This window comes from Agelaius tricolor, unplaced genomic scaffold (genome assembly GCF_023055355.1).
Source record: "Agelaius tricolor isolate 1412-34295 unplaced genomic scaffold, bAgeTri1.0.p SCAF_3, whole genome shotgun sequence".
NCBI classification, from domain to species: Eukaryota; Metazoa; Chordata; class Aves; order Passeriformes; family Icteridae; genus Agelaius; species Agelaius tricolor.
This window is the reverse complement of record NW_027269263.1, coordinates 49,394,873-49,416,827: the sequence shown is the minus strand read 5'-3', so window position 1 is coordinate 49,416,827 and position 21,955 is coordinate 49,394,873. Positions and strand designations below refer to the sequence as shown.

Here is a 21,955-nt window from a genome sequence, read left to right as displayed (position 1 = left end):
CTTGTCCCAGAGTCCTTAACAAGGCAGGAGAAATTAAAGTGGAGAGCATGAGCTGTAGCCATCATTTGCTGTTGGAAGGTAGTTCCCAAATGAAATAAGTCAGTAAATTTGTAAACTAATTAGGCTTCATGTTTTCAATCCTTCATGTCCTCTTTTATGTCTGGGCAATGCACTGCAACTAATTGTGTAATTTTCAGCATGTTCAAGGAAAGATTTTTCCTGTTTATTTATTTGCAGTACAGTTGCATTATTCATTAATTATTGTCATTCATTAGAGAGCGTGTCTTAAAAAGTGTCTGTAAAACTACTTGTACAAATCACAAATATGATCTCTCCTTCCTCTTCAAATGGTTTTTAGCTTTTCAAGAAGAAGTGATTTTATGTTTTTTTTTAACTAATCCCTGAGGAGAAATAATAGCACACCATGATTTTTCAAGGCTATCTATTGCTTCCAGTGCTCAGGGGTGTTTAAAGCACAAACCACTACTGCTTGTCAGATTACAGATTTGTTCATATGTTATTACTGTAGTGCAAGATGGAGGTACTGAAGTGCAGCAGACAAATAGAAGAAAGGTTTCTGAGTATGTTCCCTGGCTTTTTTCCCTTGTCATATGTGCTTGCATACTTTGTCTAAAGAAAGATCTTGTGTCCACTATATTTTCAGACACAAACAGTGTACTTTTATAAATTTGCACTCAGCAAAATTGATACCTTGAACTAATTAAATCCTGTGTTTAGATATAAAAAAGAAACAATAAAAAAGAAAATAGTTAATATTTTTTAAAATTTTGCATAAACGTTTCTCTCATTTCTATATAATCTTAGATAATATGATTGGATTATTTGCAAATTGAATGAGTTGATAACCTGGTAGATAACCTAGGTGTCTGTTCAGTTCACTGTGGCAAAAGGAACTTCACAGCATATTTCAGCAGGACAAATTTCACACCAAGATTTGCCAATCACTTTTCCCCTGGAAAATGAAGATTTGAGCATCAAATCAGCATCTGAATTTCTATTTAGGACATGGGATTTCATGTTGATTCTTTATTTAAAATATAATTTTTCTGATCTTTCTATTTAACAATTCCACTAAGTAATATCATCTATTAACATAAAACTTCTCTTATACTTGGACATAGATGATGAATTTTGGCAATCCTGCAGAATAAAAATTATATGATGTATTGATTTGCTCTGTGCTCTCTCTAAAGGATAAATGTCCCTGTAGGAAACAGCAAAGAGTACGTGGTTCTCAATGTGAAGTGTTATTCAATAGTAAATACAGAAAATGTCGTAGAATAAGCAGTTTTCACTATGGAGACAGATGGTCACATCACTTGGCAAGCATTCAGCTTTTTTCCCTGAGATGTTTAAATAATGTTTATCAAACAATAGACAGGGATAAAAATCAAGGTAGCCTTAAATTTATGTAAAGCAGAACAGCAGGCTGCTCTAGAACTGTCCTATAGATGACAATAAACAGCTCTTGAATGAAAATCAATAATGTGGAAAGAGAATTTTTCTACTGTGTTTTAGAAATACATATATCTACATATATTTTTCTTGTAATGATATGTTCTGTCCTCTTTCCTTGCCCAGAAATCAACATACTGTTTACATACCTGGCAGAATGTACAATGATTAGAGGCAAAACCAGATGGCCATATTTTTCCTTGTCTTGTTTATTTAGATGATGGATAGATGAATCCCGACTTTACCTGTCAATCCAGCTGTAATTATTTACGTTCCAGTGTGAATTTTTGCATGCAAGTGCTCATGCAGGTACACGCTTGTGCACACACCAATAGAAGTAAACTCTTTCTCTTTCTTCCTCAGGCTTAGAAAGAATTGCGAGAGATTCAGCCTATGAACAAGAAGGAAAAGTGCAGTTTGTCATCGATGCAGTGTATTCCATGGCCTATGCCCTGCACAACATGCATAAAGATCTCTGTCCTGGATATATTGGTCTGTGTCCAAGGATGAGCACAACTGATGGTAAAGAACTGCTTAGCTATATCCGGGCAGTAAATTTTAATGGTAAGTTACATGGACTCTTTTTTTGCCCCTCTCTTCTTCAGATGTTCCATAAGTGACAAGTGGGGTTTTATTCTTTATATAGGATACTTTAAGGCACAGTGGAAAACAGGATTAGAAGCAGTTCTCATTTAATCAGAACTGTGAGTTTTTCCACCTGCTCAGAAACCTCTAGTGTATTTTTCATCTTAACATTTTTCATCCTAACATTAAGCTGCTCCCAAAAGAGGCAGATGTTAAAAATATGAATCTGTCGATCAAAATATTCCAGTGAAAAGCTGCTATTATGGAAACAAATTGAGGACTCATACAAACTTAGTGACAGAGTAAAAATAATTTGACAGTGCTTGCTTATGTATTTGCAAGAAAAAGAATTTAAAAAATACCCTTTTCAAAATTTCCTTCTAAAATTAATTAATAATCTCCTACATAAGTAAATAGTGAAATTGCTTTTGATTTGCATATTTAAATTTCAATTAAAACACTCACTAGCAGTTCCAACCTCTTTTCCATTTCATTGTTTTTGACTCGGTAATTTAATGAGCTTTAACACAACTAAAATATGTATTTTTAAACAACACTACATAATATTCTGTGGAGCTGGGATCTGCCTGCTGGGGAAATGTAGTTACAGGTGCTTATGCTGTTAACAGCAGAGGCCAATAACAAACAGGATTAATTGATGAATATAGATTTGAAATGTGTAGCACGTACTTGATGGTGAAATAAAGTTGCCAAAACCCTAAATTGTTTCATTAGCAGTAATATTTATTATAGACAATATTTGCCATTATTTTACAAAGAAATGGAATGATGTGCTTTGCTCTGTTATGGTTGGGATTTTTTTCCTTACTTGGTGGTAATTCATGTACTACACATGCCTTCTGACTACGCAGAGAGAAGCACTCTATCACAATTCATTCCAATGACCTCAGCTGCAAGCAGTTTTGAAAAAAGCACAAGGTCATTTTGAATTTAACTTCTGAGTGGAAGCTTTTTTTGCTTTAGGTAATACACCAGACCACTTGGTTGATACAAATGTTGATTATAGTTCACAGTTTTTTCTTTCTATGCAATTTTTATGAAAAGGAAATCCCTGCCTCCAGGAATATAAAGTTAAAAGTCTAAATGATTCTTTAGTGATTTTAAAGAACACCTGGAACACAGAATGTTGCTGGAAAATGGGAAATATTGTGATGATGAAAAAGGTAGGAAGCATATTGTAAGGTTTGCAGTGATAATTACCTACATTTCCAGTAGATGTTTTTCTGGGTCTGTGTTGTTAAAGCATAAAGTGATCTATTTTCATTTGGTGAGCATGAAAGTTTAGCATAACTAGATAAGCTGTACATTTTTATATGAAAGCTTCCACTCCCTAGATAATTATATTTCATCAATACCTGTAAAAATTTCTGTTGCTGACTCTAAGTACGGCAATAAACAGAGATGAAAGCATGCTGGATGCTAAGGAAAATGTATTTGATTTTGAAACAGTGATTTACTGAAAGAGAGGGGAAAAAAAGAATGAAGAAAAAGAAACATTTACTTGAGGTTAGCTTCCTGCCCCATACTAGGCTAGTCCACATTATGTACCAGTGTACCAATTGTTTGGGTGTGTTATATGCCCAAACATTTTATTTTCTTAGAGGCATAAGAAGAGGCATTCAGAGGCAGAAGAAGAAGATGGTCTTAAACACTTTGCCTTTTCCTATCAATCCACAATTCCTTCCTAGAGGGCAGCTCTACTGCTGTGTCTGACAGAGGTGAATATTTTACATAGGTTACAAGACTTCCTGTGCTGGGACTAAACAGCAATGCTGTGTGATGTGATGCACATCAGTTTTGATGTGCATCCTAGCCTCAATCAGTAATAATGTCTTATATTAAAAATTAACTGATAAATGAAAGGAAAACCCTGGCTTTCTTAGCCATTCCAGATATCATTTTTCTACCCTAGCAATCATAGGAGCACGGCCCATCTGAAGCTGTCAAGGACCTCCACCTACTCTAACCCTCTGCCTGGTTCAGGATCAGCATAATCAGGTTCTTTAGGACCAGCATAATCAGGTTCTTTAGGACCATGCCCATCCAGGTTTTAAATAGCTGCAGGGGTGGAAAATCCTCCAGAATTCTCTCTGAGTAGTCAATTGCAATATATAATCAAATTCACAGTAAAAAAAAAATTATATCAAGAAGTAACTGGCATTTTTGAGACAGGCAGTTTTTTCCTTTTCTTCAATATTAATTTCTTAACATGATCCTACCCTTATGCATATTAAACCAACTTCTCACCTCTATTCAGTATATCCATCTTTACTCATGTAGTAGTGAGTAGGTTCAAGTCCAGTTAATATGTTGACACATTCAACTTAGTGGTTTTCACCTCACAAAGTGTGATCTGTGTTCTGAAGGACCTCTGTCTTATGGAGGGTATTTGCAAGGGTGAGAAAACCCACATTTTTCTGTTTGTTGGGAGTAACTGATTTGCTTTCGATTGCAAGAAATCTCTTTGAAGAGCATTTATTTTGGTTTACTTAGTTTATTTTAATTTACAAATTATGAAGATTTGCTTCCCGGAAGGATTCATCTGTGTAATATTCCATGACACCTTCATGTCTGAAGGGTGATCATAACCATCAGTGCACATTGAAATGATGTGATTGATAAGACATTTGTTTCTGCTGAGATATTCTTTCACTTGTATGCTAAATGGAGAAAATCTCATAGTTCATCATGATTTTAAATTGGAGAGAACTTGATTGGTAATAGAAATAAAGAAATTTCTTTACACAAGATGTGAGTTACTGCTGAGTGTAGATTCCTGTTTTACTGTTGCCTGTGTTTTTCACAGGAGAGCTAGGAAAGAATGGTCTCTAGACTTATATAATTTTCATTTATAATGGGCATTTTAAAACTAATGTAATTTAGTAGGAAAGGAAACTTCTAACATGCAAGTAGTACAGCTTATTACTGTGTATATCTAAAGTGTTTTCAAAAGAAAATAGAAAAGCAATGTTCTGAGATGTGGCATACTTAGTACCTTGGATTCTTGATGGTTACTTTTAGCAGACCATAACCAGCCCGTCTGTTTCTTTGGTCAATTAATATATTATTTGATCAACTTTTGAAAGTTTCATCGTTCTATTAATCTTTCTTTTTCTCAGGCAAAAAGCGAATATTATCATTTAAGTTGTTCTTATTTTAATAAGTTGCCACATTTGAAAGATTTTTCCTATCTCTCTTTTAATCCAAATGAGATATTTATGCAAAACTGGTATTTCATATTTAAAGTTTTGTAAAGAGAAGAGTTTTTCTCTTAATTAGATTTATAAATGGTGATATGCACAATAGGGTAATTGTGGCATGATTCAATATGTTCTCCCATCACATTACTCTAGTGTTCTCATTCTATTTAACTTCATTATTCTGTCTACAAAACAAGCAGGTGTTTTATAAGAGTTTTTACCCTGGCAGGTGCTGAGTGCTTCATGAGAAGTTTTCTGTTGAATTCAACCTAAGTGCTCATCAGTTAACAGGAACAGGATTTGAGCATGCATTTGCAGTGGATGGAAGTGTTTCAAAGGTGGTTTTGTTTTGATTTTAAGAAAAAGATTTGTCTTTGTACTTCCTTCCAGGCAAAGAATTACAGCATAGATACAGTGCTATTTCTTGGATGGGAATAAAACTCCCTTTTTTCCCCTCCACCCTTTTTGTGTGTGTTTCTCTCTCCTCCCAAGCTCTGTCTTTATAGGCAGTGAAGAGTAGCAGTTTTTTGCCTACCTTTAGTCATATATTGGTATTTATATTTATATTTACACAATTTAGAACTTTTAGGAATAAATGTAACTCTGTAACAAAATGTATTTACAGATATAACAATATGAGTTTTAAAATAAAGGTATAAGGTCAGCACTTGACCTCTACTCGCACACTTGAAAAGAGACATCTTATTTGCTTTGGTGGGCTATTTTTCCCAGGGAGTAATAGGGATACTTGGTAATTTGACTTTTTTTATGCAAGCAAGGATAATAGAGAATGGAGCAGATAATAGGTGGAAGCACTGAATCCTCTCTGCCATCAGTGCTTAGGTAAATGTTGTCTGCTTCTTCAAGAGGTCATTGCAACATCACTTCCCTCTCCCGGTGAAGAAAAGACTTGAAATATAGTCTGAGTGTGCAAACTTCTCTGGACAAAGTACAGCAACTATGTTGCTTTCTCAGATTTTGTGACAAATCCACAAAAACACTGGAAAAGGCTGCTTAAAAAAAGTTGTGGAATCTCCATCCCTGGAGACACTCAAAACCTGGCTGGACACAGACAGCCTCCTCTAGCTGAGTCTGCCCTAAGAAGAGGGGTTGAACTTGGTGATTTCCATAGTTCCCTGCCCACCTCGATCTTGCTGTGATCCCATAACATTACCTGGACTTGAAAGAAAGAAAAATATTATCACCTAACCCCACTTTACAATGTTCTTCCGGAACTAATTTCATAGTCTGAGTGGACGAGAAAGCCTTGCTGTTATTTGTTTTTTAGATATGTTAATTTAATGCCTTTGAGGAAAGATTAATTTTGGCTGAACACACAGAGACACACTGCAGCATTAACCTCATTTAAAAAGGGAATATCAAAAAAATTCATCCTGAAATGGCAGAATAATACCAGAGAATGAGAATAAAAGAACAGAAGCTAGCAGGCTAATTCAAAATAAGGTGTCGACTAAAATAAAAATTAATGATCATTCTATCACATTGTAATATTTGTTTTTTCTGAGAGGATAGTATCTATACAGAACATTTAAAGAAACCCCAGAAGAATGAGATTTTTTATAAAGAATTTTGAACTCCCTAGAGAATCATTATTGTGGAATCAGCCATTTACAAAATTAATCTTCTTCTGCTATCTTTTGAAGTTGCTAAGACATCAATCTATGCAAAACTCTCTTGACTTAATATTCAGCTCAGACTGTTTTAAATGTTTTCTTCAAGAAAGCTGACACCTCTCTATTCTTTCATGGAGTACAAAATTTGCATTCTCAAATCATTATTTATCATTAAAACAGAAGCTTCAAAATGGTGCACTTTCAGGCTGATAAGTTTTGACATTTTTTGAGGCATTAAGCACAATAGAACTAAACGTCCCCCTTAAAATGTACTGGTGCTATGCTTCTCACTCAGGTTTTTAAAATTCCTCCTCTTAGGTCTACAACTACCCTTAGAGAAAAAAAACCTTTTAAAAATAGTTTAAATTTTGCACGTCTTGCATTTTTTTGCAAGTTATGAGTTCTTATAGGCATAAGAACTATATTTAGTTCTCATAATTTAGAACTTTTTACTGTCAGAAACACTTAGGATCATAGGATGCCACTGGTACCGGATTCTGATAGGGTTGAAAAACTATCTAAGTATAATGTGAGATAATAGCAGATGAATAGATCAGACATGGATAAATAAGATTAACAATGAATTGGGAAGGGCAGAATGCTGCTGACCTTACTAGGACTCACTGTGGTAGCAAATCAAGTTTCACTAATCTGTACTGTGTTAAAAAAATAGATACAGCTTTCAGTTGCAGAAGTGGGAGTGGCAGGGGGAATGTCTGCTGGAGTTTTATAAAGATCTGTGATGTTTTTTCTGTCATAGCTACATCACATGTCAAAATTCTATGTAATTGTTTTTTTTGAAATCTAGGTGGTACAGAGAAATGTTTGAAAACATGGCTAAAGCTTAAACAAACATAAACCTGAATTCATAAAATAAAATTCAAAATTCTTTTCATGTACTTTTGTCATAGTTTCACAGGTGTCTGACTTGGTTTGCAAATGCACTGGGAACTAGGGCACACCACTTGTAACAAAGAGTCCTAGGTCCAATATGCCGAGCCTTTATATTAAATAAATTAAAGAGTTGTTACCAGTGTTAACTTATTATTGGAAATTAACAGGGAATGATTTCAAATAAATTCTGCTTTGGCATGCTAATTATTTTAATGGAATTAATCCAGGTGGCTGTACAAGAAACTAAAATTGCAGAGTGATCTGAATCACTCTTAATGGATTTAAGTAATGTACGGCCAGAATGTAAGCAGGCTTAGCAAGCAGAGCTTGGAGCTGCTGTGATTCTGAGGTGCACCACGAGTCCATGTGATTAAAATCAGTGATTAAGAAAATTATTGGTGTGAAACTAGAATGTAGAACCTAAAATCAAGTGCAATTTATAGCTGTGGTTTTGCTTATGTACAGATCTTAAGTACTGATTAATTGAGTAATATATATGCTCCACATACAAAATTCATGATGCAGAACTTGACTGAGGTCAATTATGTTTTGAGAAACAAGGTCTAATTCATAAGATATTTTAATAATTAATATGCTAGGGAAGGTGATAAAGGATTTACTCTCATTACTCAATGAAAATTGATTTGCATTTCCTGATAGGTACCGATATCCAGATATATCCTTTCTACTATGATCAAGTGAAAAACTCAAGCTGCAGCAAAGAGGCTGAAAAAATTTACCCTTGTTAATTTTAACCCTTTGTTAACCCCAAGCAAAAAAGTATCAGTGTGAAAAGAAATTATGGTTTTTTTTACCCTTTAGTCTGTGTCAGAAACAACACAGTTTCAGTTCTGTAGCACTTTTAAGCCCTTCTGATAGCCTTACTTTTATTAACAGGAAGAAGGCCTGACACATTTTGAGGAAAATTATACCTTGGAAAGCTTCATAACTTGAATGTTTAAATTTAAAATCTCTTCTTAAATCTATCAAATCAAATGAGAATGTTTGTACAAATTTCTAATTTTCCGCCCTTGTTGATTTATGGCTTTTTTGGTAATACAACTGTTCTGCAAGTTATCAGGACAGATGTGAGGGGAAATAGATTGGTTTTAATACCTCTGTAACTGAATAATATGAGCTTTTTTATTTTCTTACAACATTTACTTAAAAACAAAATATGACACATTAGAGAGAATATAGAAGAAAAAAGGAAAAAATATTTTGTTAATGGTATTTGATAGTATAAAGAAGCTGCATTAAATCATTTATGGAAAAAGTGATCTATCTGTATCTAGTAATGGCCCAAGTGACAAAATCAAAAACAGAATAATTATTTCGGACCGTCACTGTCAGTGAAATTATCTTGATAAATCTTACATTGTAATACAAAGATAAAAATAAAAATTTCTTTTTATTAAAAGGAATGGCAGTGAAATCATGTAGGCTAAATACTGTGGCATAGGAACTACAGTGAAGAGAGAATAATTTTAAAGTTAATAGTTATTACTGGCATCATCAGATGGCACTGTTTAGTTTTTCTGCTCTAGGGAGATGTTCTCAGCAGTAATCAACCAAGTTCAGGTGCATAATCAAAGCAGTATTGGATTCAAGAGCAAGTAATTTGTGTTAGACCCAGTTACCAGATGTGATCTTAAGCAAAACTGGGGAGAATCTGAGGCGACTCAGCAGAGTATTCAAGAGGAAAGAGGCAGGATTCAGTTCATCCCAAAGAGGCCAATTGGTTTCCCTGTTTCAGTAGCTGGGGAATTCCAACATGTCTTGTTCTTCATCTAACTGGGGAAGGCTGGCACTTCTCAAGGCTACCAGAGAGAACCTGTCCATTTGCATTTAGGCACCATGGACACGTATCTGCTTCTGTGTTTTCTGCAGTTAGAGCATATCTCATAGTATGAAATATTAAGTATGTGGAAGACAGTGTGTCTTAGAAGCTTCCCCAACCCAGAAAAGGAAGTATTTCTTATTATTTCTGAGTATTAAGATATCCATTAATTTTGGCAACATAGCATCCTATGTTTTGTGTTGAAGAGATTAGACCCAAATTGTTATGTCTGTTCCTGCAGCACTCTTTTGTATTTGGATTCTAGGTACATGCTAACTACATATCTCTTTGTAACATTTTCCCACATGTTTTAAATTAAAGTGGATAAGGATTCAGAGTTGCTCAAGACATTTGTAACTAGAATTTACCAATATACAAACAATAAAGAAGAAGAAAATTGATCTATTCAGACTAAATTAATCAAGGAAAAATGTTAGAGGATGATTGCAATAATTTTATCTTTAATCTCTGATCTTGTCCTACAAGCACAACCAAACTCAAAAACCACAGCAGACAGAAATTGATTCTAGTTACTACTGTTCAGAAGTTTCCAATGCTTGGAAGAATTAAAACCCAATGAACCACCCTGAGTGCTGTGAAATTGTGAGTGTTTAACTGAATTGAATTGACTCACCCTTTTTATTTTACATTCGGCAATGGAGCAACATCATCAGTTTGCACAAATATTTCTTGAAAAGTGGATATTAAATTTTATCTGTTTATTGATTAGTTGAAAAAAGGAAAAAGTCTATATTCTAACCAGAAAATCTCAGAAATATTATGTTTATCACACTAGGTTTATAAAGTTTCAACCATACTATATTTGATAAAAAATTTAGTTTTTCTTTTATTGGGTCTGGAATACCAGTGTTCATCAACCATACTGGACACCAACTATAGAAAAGTCATCACTTTACAAGCTCTAAAGAATTCTTAAAAAGATAAGATAACCTAAAATCTAGGCCAACTGCCAAGCAAACAGATAGAAAAAAATTTGCATTTAAAATTACTTATTTTATTATAGGTATCATCTAGTCACTTAGATGGGGCTCTGAGTTTGGGCCTTGCACTTGCTGTATACTGGAAGATGGTTCTAAGAGCTTGGAAAGCATTCTAATAACAGTGGTTACCTGAGCTGTCTGAGGAATTCAAAATATCTTGAGATTATACATGTGTTCTCTGCCACATATGTTTATTGTCAGGAGTAGAAGAGCAGCACAGTATTTGTTCTGGTTTAAAGCAAATTTAAGGAGGGAACTTTCAAAGAGGTCCCTCTAGAAAGCAGATTCAAGCTGCCATTCCCCCAGCCAGTTCGGGAGGTAAATCTCCTATGAGAGAAGTGGAAAAAACTGTTTAACAAACAAAGTATTCACAAACATGAGAAAATGAATAATACTAAACAATGGAACTTCTCATTGTTCTGAAGAGATGGCAGATTCAGAGAGGGTGCTTTTTGTGGGCTGTAGCTCGGCTCGCTCAGTCTCTTATCAGTCCCTCCTACGCCGGAAAATGCCGCGTCTCGGCCCCGGTGTGCCACAGGCGTGAACTCCTGGTGTTTTTCTGGTTTTTCAGTCCAGAGCAGGGACAATCAGTTCCAAGAAAAAGAAAAGCCACATTCTGGGAAACTCCTCTGCCTCAGCTAGCTAAAAAAGCTAACTAAAAGCAAAGGAGAGCTCTTTCCTCCTGTCTGTGCTGCAGAAAACACACATTGAGAGAGAGATCTGAAGCGCCAATCTCTCTGTTTTTGAATACAGCTGCAAAAATATTCTACTGCTTTTCCTGCTCCACCCTTTCGCTCTCCAATCTAATCTTAAAAGCAGGAAACTCAATATCTAGCATAAGCAAAACAGACAACTGGGGATACAGACATCCTAAAATCACCCTAAGACACACAGCAAGAGATAGTCCCTGACATTCATTAAATGAATATTTTCCTGGGAGCTGTATGTTTTTCAGTGGAAAGACAAGGGAGTTTGTGCTTACTTGTGGCAGGCAGAGGATAGAGTTTGTACAGACTTGGTGGAAAGGAAATAGCTATCACCCATGCACTGTACTCTGCTGCCTGCTCAGAATTCCTTTTCTCTCAAGATTTGCCATACATATACTCATCAAACTCTTTAAGAAGAGAAAAATTGCAAAATCTTATGTATCTTATGGACACCTAAGTAATAGATTTCTTTCTTTTAACCATAAGACCAAGGAAACAGATACAATCACAGAAAATACATTATTGCTCACCCTGAACATTGCTCACCCTAGCTGGATCAATGTTTGGTTTTCCTGTGTAATTCTTCAGCTACCCAAGGACTACCCTGGACTTGCTCCAATATAGCTTGATCCTGATTTGAGAGACAAAAATGTATTGGCAGTGCTCCTGTGTCACACATAATCACATTTTATAAATATATCCCTAGGTAGCATCAAGTCACAGCTCATAATATGGACAGTTATGGTAGCTGTGTCCCACTTTTTTGGGATGATAATTAGCATTTTAAGGGAAGGCAAAAATGATTTATGGAACCTCAAGTCATCATCTGCATGCAGGATATGCAGCTACAGGGCAGTTAGACTCCTCAAAACATGCCAGACTGTACAAACTTGAAAGGCTTATTTAGTGCAGTCTCTGGTGTGGGTCTCCAAGTCCTACTCAGAGATCTGAAGAGAAAGCCTCAGGATATTAGAGTCCACTGCTTATCATGTTAGAGAAAAACAACTAAGGGTGCTTGAAAATAATCCTTATATTGACATACAGCCACTGTGGGGAGGTTTCTGCCAAGCCAGCTGGCTTTTAAAGGCTCCAGCTTTTGATAGTTACAAATTGTTGTATTGATCCTCCTTTATGCATGGACTAATTGCAGCTCAAACACTGATAATTTTTTCTGTTTGTCACTTTCACTGTTTTTTACCAGCAAGGGATATTGTTTATTCTCAATGTGCTTAGGCAAGGTTTCTTTCTTCCCCAGGCATAAAAGGCACATGGTTTTAATAAGTTTCTTGTTTTAATGCATGAGTTCTTCTAAACCTTGTATTGTGAAACAGAAAATTCTGAGGAATGTGTAAAATAGAGAAAGTAATGTTCAAGCAGATGTTCCTAAACCCAAGTTGTTAACTCAAGTTCCTAATGCATACATCAATTTGCACAGCAAATATGAAGGGATAAAGTGGGGTTTAGATACAGGGCTTTAGTGAATTATTGCATGGTACATAGACACAGCTGGCTGTTGTGTTTGGGCAGGGCTCCCTTGTGCCAAGGTGACAGCAGAGCTGAGCTGCCTCCCTTAGCATCCAGGATCCCTGTGAGTTTGTAGCTGCATTTCTCTTGATTTCTGTCCAGAGAGGAAAACTCAGAGAAGAGAAATAGACAAAAAATAAGTGTGCCTCTCCCTCTTGGAACCAAGCTGCAATGTGGCTGAAGAAGAAGCTGTGTGCCTCACTGGTTGGGCTGAGGAGCCTCTGAAAGGGGGAGTGTCAATGCTGGTACTTCAGTAACTTAGAGATGCAAAGTGGTGCCACATGGACAGTTCTTAGATAATTAAATTCAACTCAGATCTTGGTCACTAAAAATGTCATCTGGGGCCCAGCCCTTCCTATTGTTCCTTGTCTTGTAAAAATGTCATCCTGTTTTATATAGGTCTCTTCAGATTGTGAAGTCCTTGGAGTCTGTGATAACACAGACCTCGTAAATGTTGATGTATAGTGGCTAAATGGGAGGTGATCAAAAAAAGGAATAATTCTCATGGGGTTCAGTGTCTTCTGAGATTACACATAGATCTTTTATTAAGGATCATATATGAAAAATTAATACAGATGTGTCTATCTTTAGTTTCTTGGTTTTGTATGTCCTTTTGACACTTCAAAAGTTGTAAAGATGGCTATAAATTCTCCTAGATTTTCTTCCTTGCTACTGATACAATTACTTCTTTGTCCTCCCTCAGAGATCCCTCTGTCAGAATCAATAACAACCAGATCAATGAAAATAAATACTGAAAATTTAAATCTTTTATCTTCATGGTGCTGACTTGATAATGGTTTCTAATGAAATATTAAATAGGTATAAGCACACATGTTGGAGTGAATTGCTGGACAGATATGTAACAAAAGGTTTCTGAGTAGGGGAATGTTGAAGGATGATGAAACCTGACAATAATAGAAGTCTGTGGAAAAAGCACTGAGGGTGAGAACAAATGAACATGATTCCTATAGAACAGGGTCAAAAGCCTGTGCCTGAACCATATGATTTGTTGCTAGGAAATAGAAAGTAATAAGGTTAGGCACAGAAAAACAGAAAGGCTTATAACTTCAGTAGATTGACACACTACAAATATTGAACAGTACATAGATTAGAGACAAGAACTATTTATATGGTATTGCTTTTTTTGTTTTTCTCCATGAGAAATAACAGAAACAGTAGAGATTTGTGATGATGTAGGTGATAAAAGGTGCAGTTTTTCTTAGTGTTGTGAAAGGTCATAGCAAAGCTACTATGATGTATTGGCCTTATTTTGTGTGTGCATTGCAACTAGATGATGTGGAAGAGGGGACAAATATAGAAATGGAATAATACAGGAGCATAGAGATTTAGCTATTCAAATAGCCAAACAGTGTAGGAAAAGAATTCAATTTGTTTCACATTAGATGTGAATATGTGGTGAGTGCAGCTGTCTACACATGAACTAGTTGATTACAGAGCTTTTAGAAAGTGAATGGTGAGAAAGTCATTTAGTGTGGCATGGTTTGCCTCATCATTTAATTCTCTAGAATATGCCAGATTAATTGCTCTGTATAGATGCCTCCAATGACAACAGAGAAAATCTATGAGTTATCTAGAGAAAATCTATGAGAGAAAACTCTGTGAGTTATCTATTTCCAAAAACAGGTGAGAGGACTGCAATATTATTCTGGTTTTTTTGAGAAAAAATGAGCTGAAGGATAGAAGCTAGGAATAAAGTGGTGAGTTTTTATTGTAAATCACCTGAAAGATGTCTACCAAATAAAAATGAGATGGCAGGAACTTAGAATATGTGCAAAAGTCATATCATTACACTACTTTGCAGAGAGATATTAATCTAATGATCACTAACAAATGCAGTGATAATAACCATAAATTATATATCAATAAAATTAGACTATTATTTGTGTCTGCTTTAAAAGCAATCAGAGGAAAAGCAATCCACATGGAATTCTTCCTTGTATGCACAGAGATTGTATAGAGTAATTAAGACATAACCAAATGCTAAAATCTCCTTACAGACAAAATTGTTAATCTTAAAGATTGTTTAAATGCATCTTGTGAAACAAGATTTTAAATTATACCAATATGAAAACACCTTTAAAACTGAAAATAATCTGCCATTTGCAAAGATTACAAAGGGAAAGGAAGATGGAAAAAGAGCTTAGGAAAATTAAAATAAAATTGGTTATAAAAAACCTACCAAAACTGGTAGGATAAAAAGATGTAAACGAAAACCTTTATGTGTCTGTAATACACTTAGAAAAGTAATTCTGACAGTAAGTGACAGTAAGTGACAGGGGTTGACAATGTTTGGGAACTGAACATTAAACAAACAAAAAAGAAATGTTTGGAGCAAGCAACAGTACTTACAAAGCTATTTATTATTTGGAACTTAAGCAAACCGGAGAAGTTACCTGGGGAAAAGGACTGAGTGTGGTAGAGGAGTTTTCTGTTTAATTTTGGAGGCCCTGGGGAGCCCAAAGAGATAATGTTATTTTTCAGTTGTCAACTGTCTGCTAAGAAGGTGAGGAACTTTGATAATCATGACTAGAGAAATGAAATGGGGAAATGAATGATATAATTAATTGTTCTGTAGCATTCACCTTTTCCATCTTTACAGCATCTATCCACACAAAGTGAACATGACTAAGCATTTCCAAGAAAAAGTGCAGCATATTCTAAGAAATATATGTAAAATCATTTGATATATAAGTGAAAAAGAAATAAGAATGAAAATGTGTACAGAAAGCTGAATGCTAGATTTAGAAGAGATTAAGTAAAATGTTTAATGACAGGTTGTGTTTCATGGCTTTATATGATGACCTGTTCAGGGATCTGAGGAGATCTATATAAAATCACTGCAAAATTTAGTGCTCTGGCATTCCAATAAGGATGGTCTACACAATAAGACTGGAGAAAAGTTTGCGTAATTTAGTGTTAAAAGATTATATTAGAGATAAAAATAATATTATGACGTTACAAATCCTTAATTTGTCTGAAGAAAGAGACTGAAGAGAAAGGCAGGACTCTACTGTGAGAGTTATCTGAGCTGTTACTCATTTTTTCTTTTGTTTCTAGAAACACCAGCACTCTGTATTCTTACCAAAGTTCCTGTTATTAGCCTGTAAATGCCTCAGGATTCACATATAATCTTATTGTTACTGCCTTAGTCCCTAAAATTACCCAAATTCTGCCATATGGTGTTTAATCTCGCCCCATGTTACCAGTGTATCCTATCCATATTCATGCTATTGTTGCATTTCTCCAGTGCATATATGTCCCAAAAGGACATCTTTTTGCCCCTTGAGAGCATAGTCAGTGGTGAAAACACTAAAATTTTCCAAAATAGACTCTGAAGAACTGCACAGGGAAGCTACCAATACCAGGACACTTTCAGCACAACCTGTTTGATCTCCTTTTTGATCCACTTTACAGTCTGGTTTCTGATCCCCACCTTTTCAATTTTAATCAGTCATCTCCTATGGAATACATTTCTGAAATCCAGAGAGATTGTATCTGTCAGGCTTTCCTTGTAAATAAGTAAATAATGTCTGTCAAAAGAAGACACCAGGATTTTTGGCATGATCCATTTCTGAAAAATTTATGTAGCTTTTATCTTTATTTGCATTTCTGTCTGTTCCGTCTACAGAGATATCTATATGGGTAGAATAACTATTGATCATGAAAATATAGCCTGAAAAACACATCAATAAAGTATAAAAAGAGGAATTAAGAATCTGTTTGAAGAAATAAGAGATTTACTTGTAGATAAGTGATTTTGGCACAAACCTCATTCTAGGCTTTGTGTGTTCAGTGCTGCCTCTTGAGAATATCATGGAATTATTCTGGGAATCCAGTCAAACAATATGTCAGGAAACCTGACCTCAGTGATTTTTTTTTCAGAGGACATCAGGCAATAAACAAGGTTTTCTGAAGCACTAATTTCAGAGCTGACTCTGCCTGTTGGCAAACTGGATTTAACTAGGGGTATCTGGAGACATGTTAATGAATTTCAGATTAACACAAGTGCTAAACCTACTGCCATAATTAAGAAAGGCCTGCCAATCACTGCCTCATTTGCACTGGCACAATTTATTCCGTAGATTTCTGTTGCAATATTAACATCTAGTGAGGACAGCAATTAATTGCTAAATGAATCCTAAAAGAGCAGTTCACAGGAAGAAGAAAAATGACTATCAAAAGATTTTTGCAGCCCATTCCACTGTGTATATCCCAAAGTTATATAATTTTTGTGCAATTTTCCACATTTACCTGCCCGATCTCATTCTGGGAAACATGTCTTTTCAAAAGTAGCACTTCTGAAAAAAAATGTGTCTCTTTTAATTGAAATTATTTATGTTAATTTCTGGTAATATTTTGTGCATTATCATAACATCATAGAATCCTTAAGGCTAGAAAATACCTCTATCTGTAACATACAAGACCTGTGAAATTGTAATAACGGTTTCCACTCTTTCTGCGTTACATGCATTTTTTTCTTAATTTCATAGAACTTGCTGCATGTATTTTATTTTCTTCTTCTTACTCTGTTGGCTCAACTGAAATGGCAAGAGTTGTAAACTTCCTATGATTTTATCCATGTTTTATACACTTTTAAAATTAGAAGAAAATTACTTATTAGTTTCTAATTATAATCTAGAGCTGCATTTTTACAAAGAGATTTGTTTCCATTTACACATATCTGCAGCTATTTAGTTAATTAGTCAATCTCACTTCTAAAGGGAAATATTATAAATTTGCAGGCCAGAATAAACATAAGAGTCATACATATCATGAGTACCTTGACTACAGGTGCAATTTTTAAAATGCCTGACTCTCTATGAGTTCCTCCAACATGAAGCTATTGAGGGTTGAGCTCCTGAAGCCTTTCCACCAGACTGACAACAATTAATAATGTGAGTGTTTCATGGATCATCCTCCATTCTTATGTCATCAAAAAGCATTGCCTGTGGTTCTTTTACACCTCTTTTGGCTTGGTGGTGCAGCCAAATGGTTGCAAATATCATGTCATTGTGATTGATAATTTGGAACTTTCTGAAAGTCTGGGATCACTGGATCTCAGAAACAGTTACTGCTCTCAAAACCAGGCTGGTCCTCTGGAGATGTCTAGCACAGTCCTCTCTGCTCAGAGTAGACAGCTACAGCAGCAGCTTGCTCAGGTCTGCATGCAGTTGAATGTGAAATATCTCCAGGGAGTGAGATGACTCAACCTCTCAGAGCATCCTATTCCACTGTTGGGATTCTTGCACATTGAAAAGTTTTTTTTCTGTTTTTGTGTTTGCGTTTTTTGTTTGGTTGGTTGTCCTTTTTTTTTGTTTTGTTTTATTTTGCTTTGTTTTGTTTTTAATACTTAAACAGAACTTGCTCTGGTTTGGTATCTGCTCATTGTCTCTTGTCCTGTCTCTGGACATGATAGAGAAAAGTCTGCCCCCACCCAATAAGATATTTATACACGCTGATATAAGATTCCCTTCTCAAGTGTTCCCTTCTCCAAGCTGAAAAGTCTCAGCTTTCTCAGCTTCTTCTTGCATTAAAGATGCTCCTTTACCATCTTTGTGACCTTTTGTACTACTCACTGCAGTTAGTGTGTGTCTCTTACTGTCGAGCCTGGAACTGGACACGGTGCTCCAGCTGTGCTCCCACCAGTGCTCAGGGGACAGGAAGGATCAGCTCTTCAGCGTGCTGCTCACACTCAGCACCTCATCTGCCACCACCACACTGACCCTTTTGCATCAGAGAAGGAACTTTTTTCCTGCAATTTTTAAGACTCTGGTTTGGACATGCTGTGGGTCTCCATTTCTGCACCAAATAAGCACAGACCTTTCTTGCCCTGCTTTGTCACAGCTCCCCTCCACTTGGTGGATGGCCCCCCAGTGCAGGGCCTGCAGAGATGCATCATCATCCCTTGGGAGCCTGGTATCTGATATGCTGGGGGAGCTGCTCTGGTGTGTGCTGGGGACACACTGTGTCACTCCCCCCTGCTGCAGCACACAAATTCTCTCCTCAGCAGCAGGGTTTCCAGAAGGCTTTTGCACATCATCTGCACAAAACAGTTCTCTGGGAAATTCACACTGACCTGAAATTCAGCACCTGCTGAAAGGGTACTTGTCTCTCCTTGCTCAAAGCTCAAAGCACCCTTTGATCATGAATAGCCTCCTTACAAGCTGCTGGGAGTCACAGGCCCCATGGCTGCTTTTTCCTGATGAAGCAGGTGCCCTGACATTCCTCCAGGAGTTCCCAGAAATCCCTGGCTATCCCAGAAGGGCTTCACAGGCTATACACAAGCAGAACCCTAAAAACACTAAGCAACCAGCTATGTCTGATGCCTGTCTCTGTTAGCTCTGTTTTCCTTGTCCTTCCTGGTCCTATGGCTGTTTTTCTTTTTTCTCTTAAAATAGATGAAAAAAGAAAGTGGTATCACTTTTTGTATCTGGTTTAAGACTCTTCTGTGTTACTGAAGCATTTGAGTTTTCCATGTATATGAAGAGGACATAGTAATTATTGCCTCTAGAAATTAGAGGACTTTGCTAAATGGACTTTTCCTTACATGGAAAAAAATGAACTCAATCTTCTTTACTATCAATAGTGCCCTTATTGACAAGGATAGAGGTCTTTTTCTACAGGAGCACCCAGGTCATACACATAAAGATATTCAGATTTTTACCTATTATACATTTCTGATGAAATGTTGGGACACAGCAGTGCTGGTATACAGTATTATTGTTGTGCAGTCCTTGAGTGTTACAGTGATATTATAACTTATTTCACCTGGTAAATCTCTTAAAAGTCGTGGAGAAAAATGAATTCCAAACTCTTCTTGAGGAACACCAAATAACATATAGTCACATTTAAAAATACATGTTATAACCTTTCATTTAAGCAAGCAGTTAAGAATCTTAAAACATAAAATTGTAGTTAACGAGCACGCCATCCATTGATTCACTGAATTTTGTGGCATTATCCCTGTAAAGTTATGCATGTGTCTTAACTGTATTGTTAGTGGCCACCTTAATGGAATTGTAAGTAGCACTCAGCTGGCAGAAATGTGATTAAGATGCATTAGAAGCATGATAAAAACTACTTTTGACACCAAATAGAAATAAATTTGATGATATAAGAGGTTCTCTGGAAGCAATGATCTGAACATCTTTTCTTTCAGAAGTTTTAAGGAACAAAAGAGATATAAACAGTAGAGATACATAAATTGGAGAGATCATTATATGGGTTCAGTTGACAAACACATAACCTTTATAAAAAAAAATGTGTCATCTGCTCGATATTGACAACTAAAGAACTTTAGTCAGAGTTAAAATTATTCCCTTTTAACTTGCTTGAGGTTCTGAAATGACAGGTGCTAATCACTGAAAGAATTGTACTCATTTCCCTGAGGTTTCCAGAGTCAGAACCATCAAAAGCAGGAAGGAAGAGTAGAGAGCCCAATGAAGGAGGGGAGGAGGGAAAGCAGCAGCTGTAAATCAGTGTTGCTGCTTTGAACAGCCTGTCTTATGGCTCCTTATCCACTGCAAATCTGGCACTGGCAGTGCAGCCAAGACTAGACAGATTCAGATGTTCTTGGATATTTGTCAGTCACTGTTATCTGCAGGCTTGAGGAATTAGTCCTCTAAAAGAGGACATGGGCTCTGTTGTTGAGAGAACATCAAACTGGTATCTTCATAATGCTCAATATTCGCTCTGGTTATGTAAATACTTAATAACAATGTTTATGAAAGAGTCACTTAAACACATTAAAAACTAGAAAGATGACCAAAAAGGTGACATAATTAAATTTAAAATTCCTATTGATTTCAGTTTTATGATCTTCAGCCCTGAGTTCTAATGCAAAACTAAATCACTTTTTGTGCAGACTTACATATTTCCCCTGGGCTCATCTGAGACATAGAAGTGTTTGAGTTAGCAGTCAGGTTATGCCTCAAATCTCATTCAGAATCACTTTTAAAACTTGTCAGGCAGGTTTCTGCAGGTTAAATTATGAAAACTGAAATATTTCTGTTTCCCTTCCAGCCACATAATATTGTGAGTTTCTGAATATTTAAAAGTGAAAGGAAAAAGAGGGTCTGGGTTGTGGTTGGTGTTTTGGCTTTTTTTATATTGGTTGGTTGGTTTGAGGATTTGTTTTTGCTTGTTTGATTTTTCTTGTTTGTTTCTCTCATTTTAATGGAATCAGTATTACAGTACATTAAGCAGTAATGTGTGAATGTAAGTCTAAGGAAGAATGACATTTTTAATTGCTTTAGAAGCCTGCTATATGTGATTTTGAATTCACATAATTACTCCTCACATCTATATTTAAAATTCAGACACTCATTTCATGATATTTATAGTTTCAGACCTTGAGTGATCAAGTTTCACCACAAGACAAGCCTAATTTATCAGTTTATTTTGAACTCAAATACACAGGGAACAAAAATAAGAAATTTTACTTTCTTATTATTCTTACTTTTTAATATTTTTGATATATCATATTGCCTCTGAGTCTTTTCTTCTCTTGACCTAACAAGCCTGCTTCCTTTAACCACTTTCTGAAGGTTTTCTATATCTCCAGAGTTTCTCTTGTTCCATATCTTTTCTAAAATGCTGTTCACAAAATAGATATAATATTCCACTCTGAGTCTTGCTTGTATTGGATAGAATGGAATAAATTTTAAAAATAATCTTTATAAATTTTAAAAAAATTAAATTTTACATAAAATGTCATGTTTAGCTTGTGATAGAGCCACTGGTAGTAATGGGGTACTATTGCTGTCTGCCAGTTGTTTCCCTTCTGCAATGAACTGGTTAACTTCTCTACAGTGAAATGCAGCTCTTGCCCTTACTTGTACCTAATTTTCTTCAGACTTCAACCTGTTGAGATTAATTTGGAACAATGCATTTGTAGCTCTCTCAGCATGGTGTCTGTCAACTTCTAGATGTAATAACCCTACTTTTGATTTCTTTATCTAAACTATTAAAGAATGTCATGAATGCACTCCTACCCCTGTGGAACAGTACTGCAAACCCTTGTCCAGCCTGACAACAACACTTCCTGATAATA

The 21,955-nt window shown here is 35.8% G+C and overlaps 1 protein-coding gene across 7 annotated transcripts in view; it reads left to right on the top strand.

Annotated features, from left to right (window-relative positions):
• Nucleotides 1–21,955, top strand: part of GRM8 (glutamate metabotropic receptor 8) — a 315,531-nt gene that overhangs the window by 192,221 nt on the left and 101,355 nt on the right. For all 7 annotated transcript variants that reach the window (XM_071423785.1, XM_071423779.1, XM_071423786.1 and 4 more), the window contains one exon: nucleotides 1,840–2,040. In XM_071423785.1, the coding sequence (XP_071279886.1) occupies nucleotides 1,840–2,040 (201 nt within the window). The remainder of the gene's footprint in view (nucleotides 1–1,839; nucleotides 2,041–21,955) is intronic.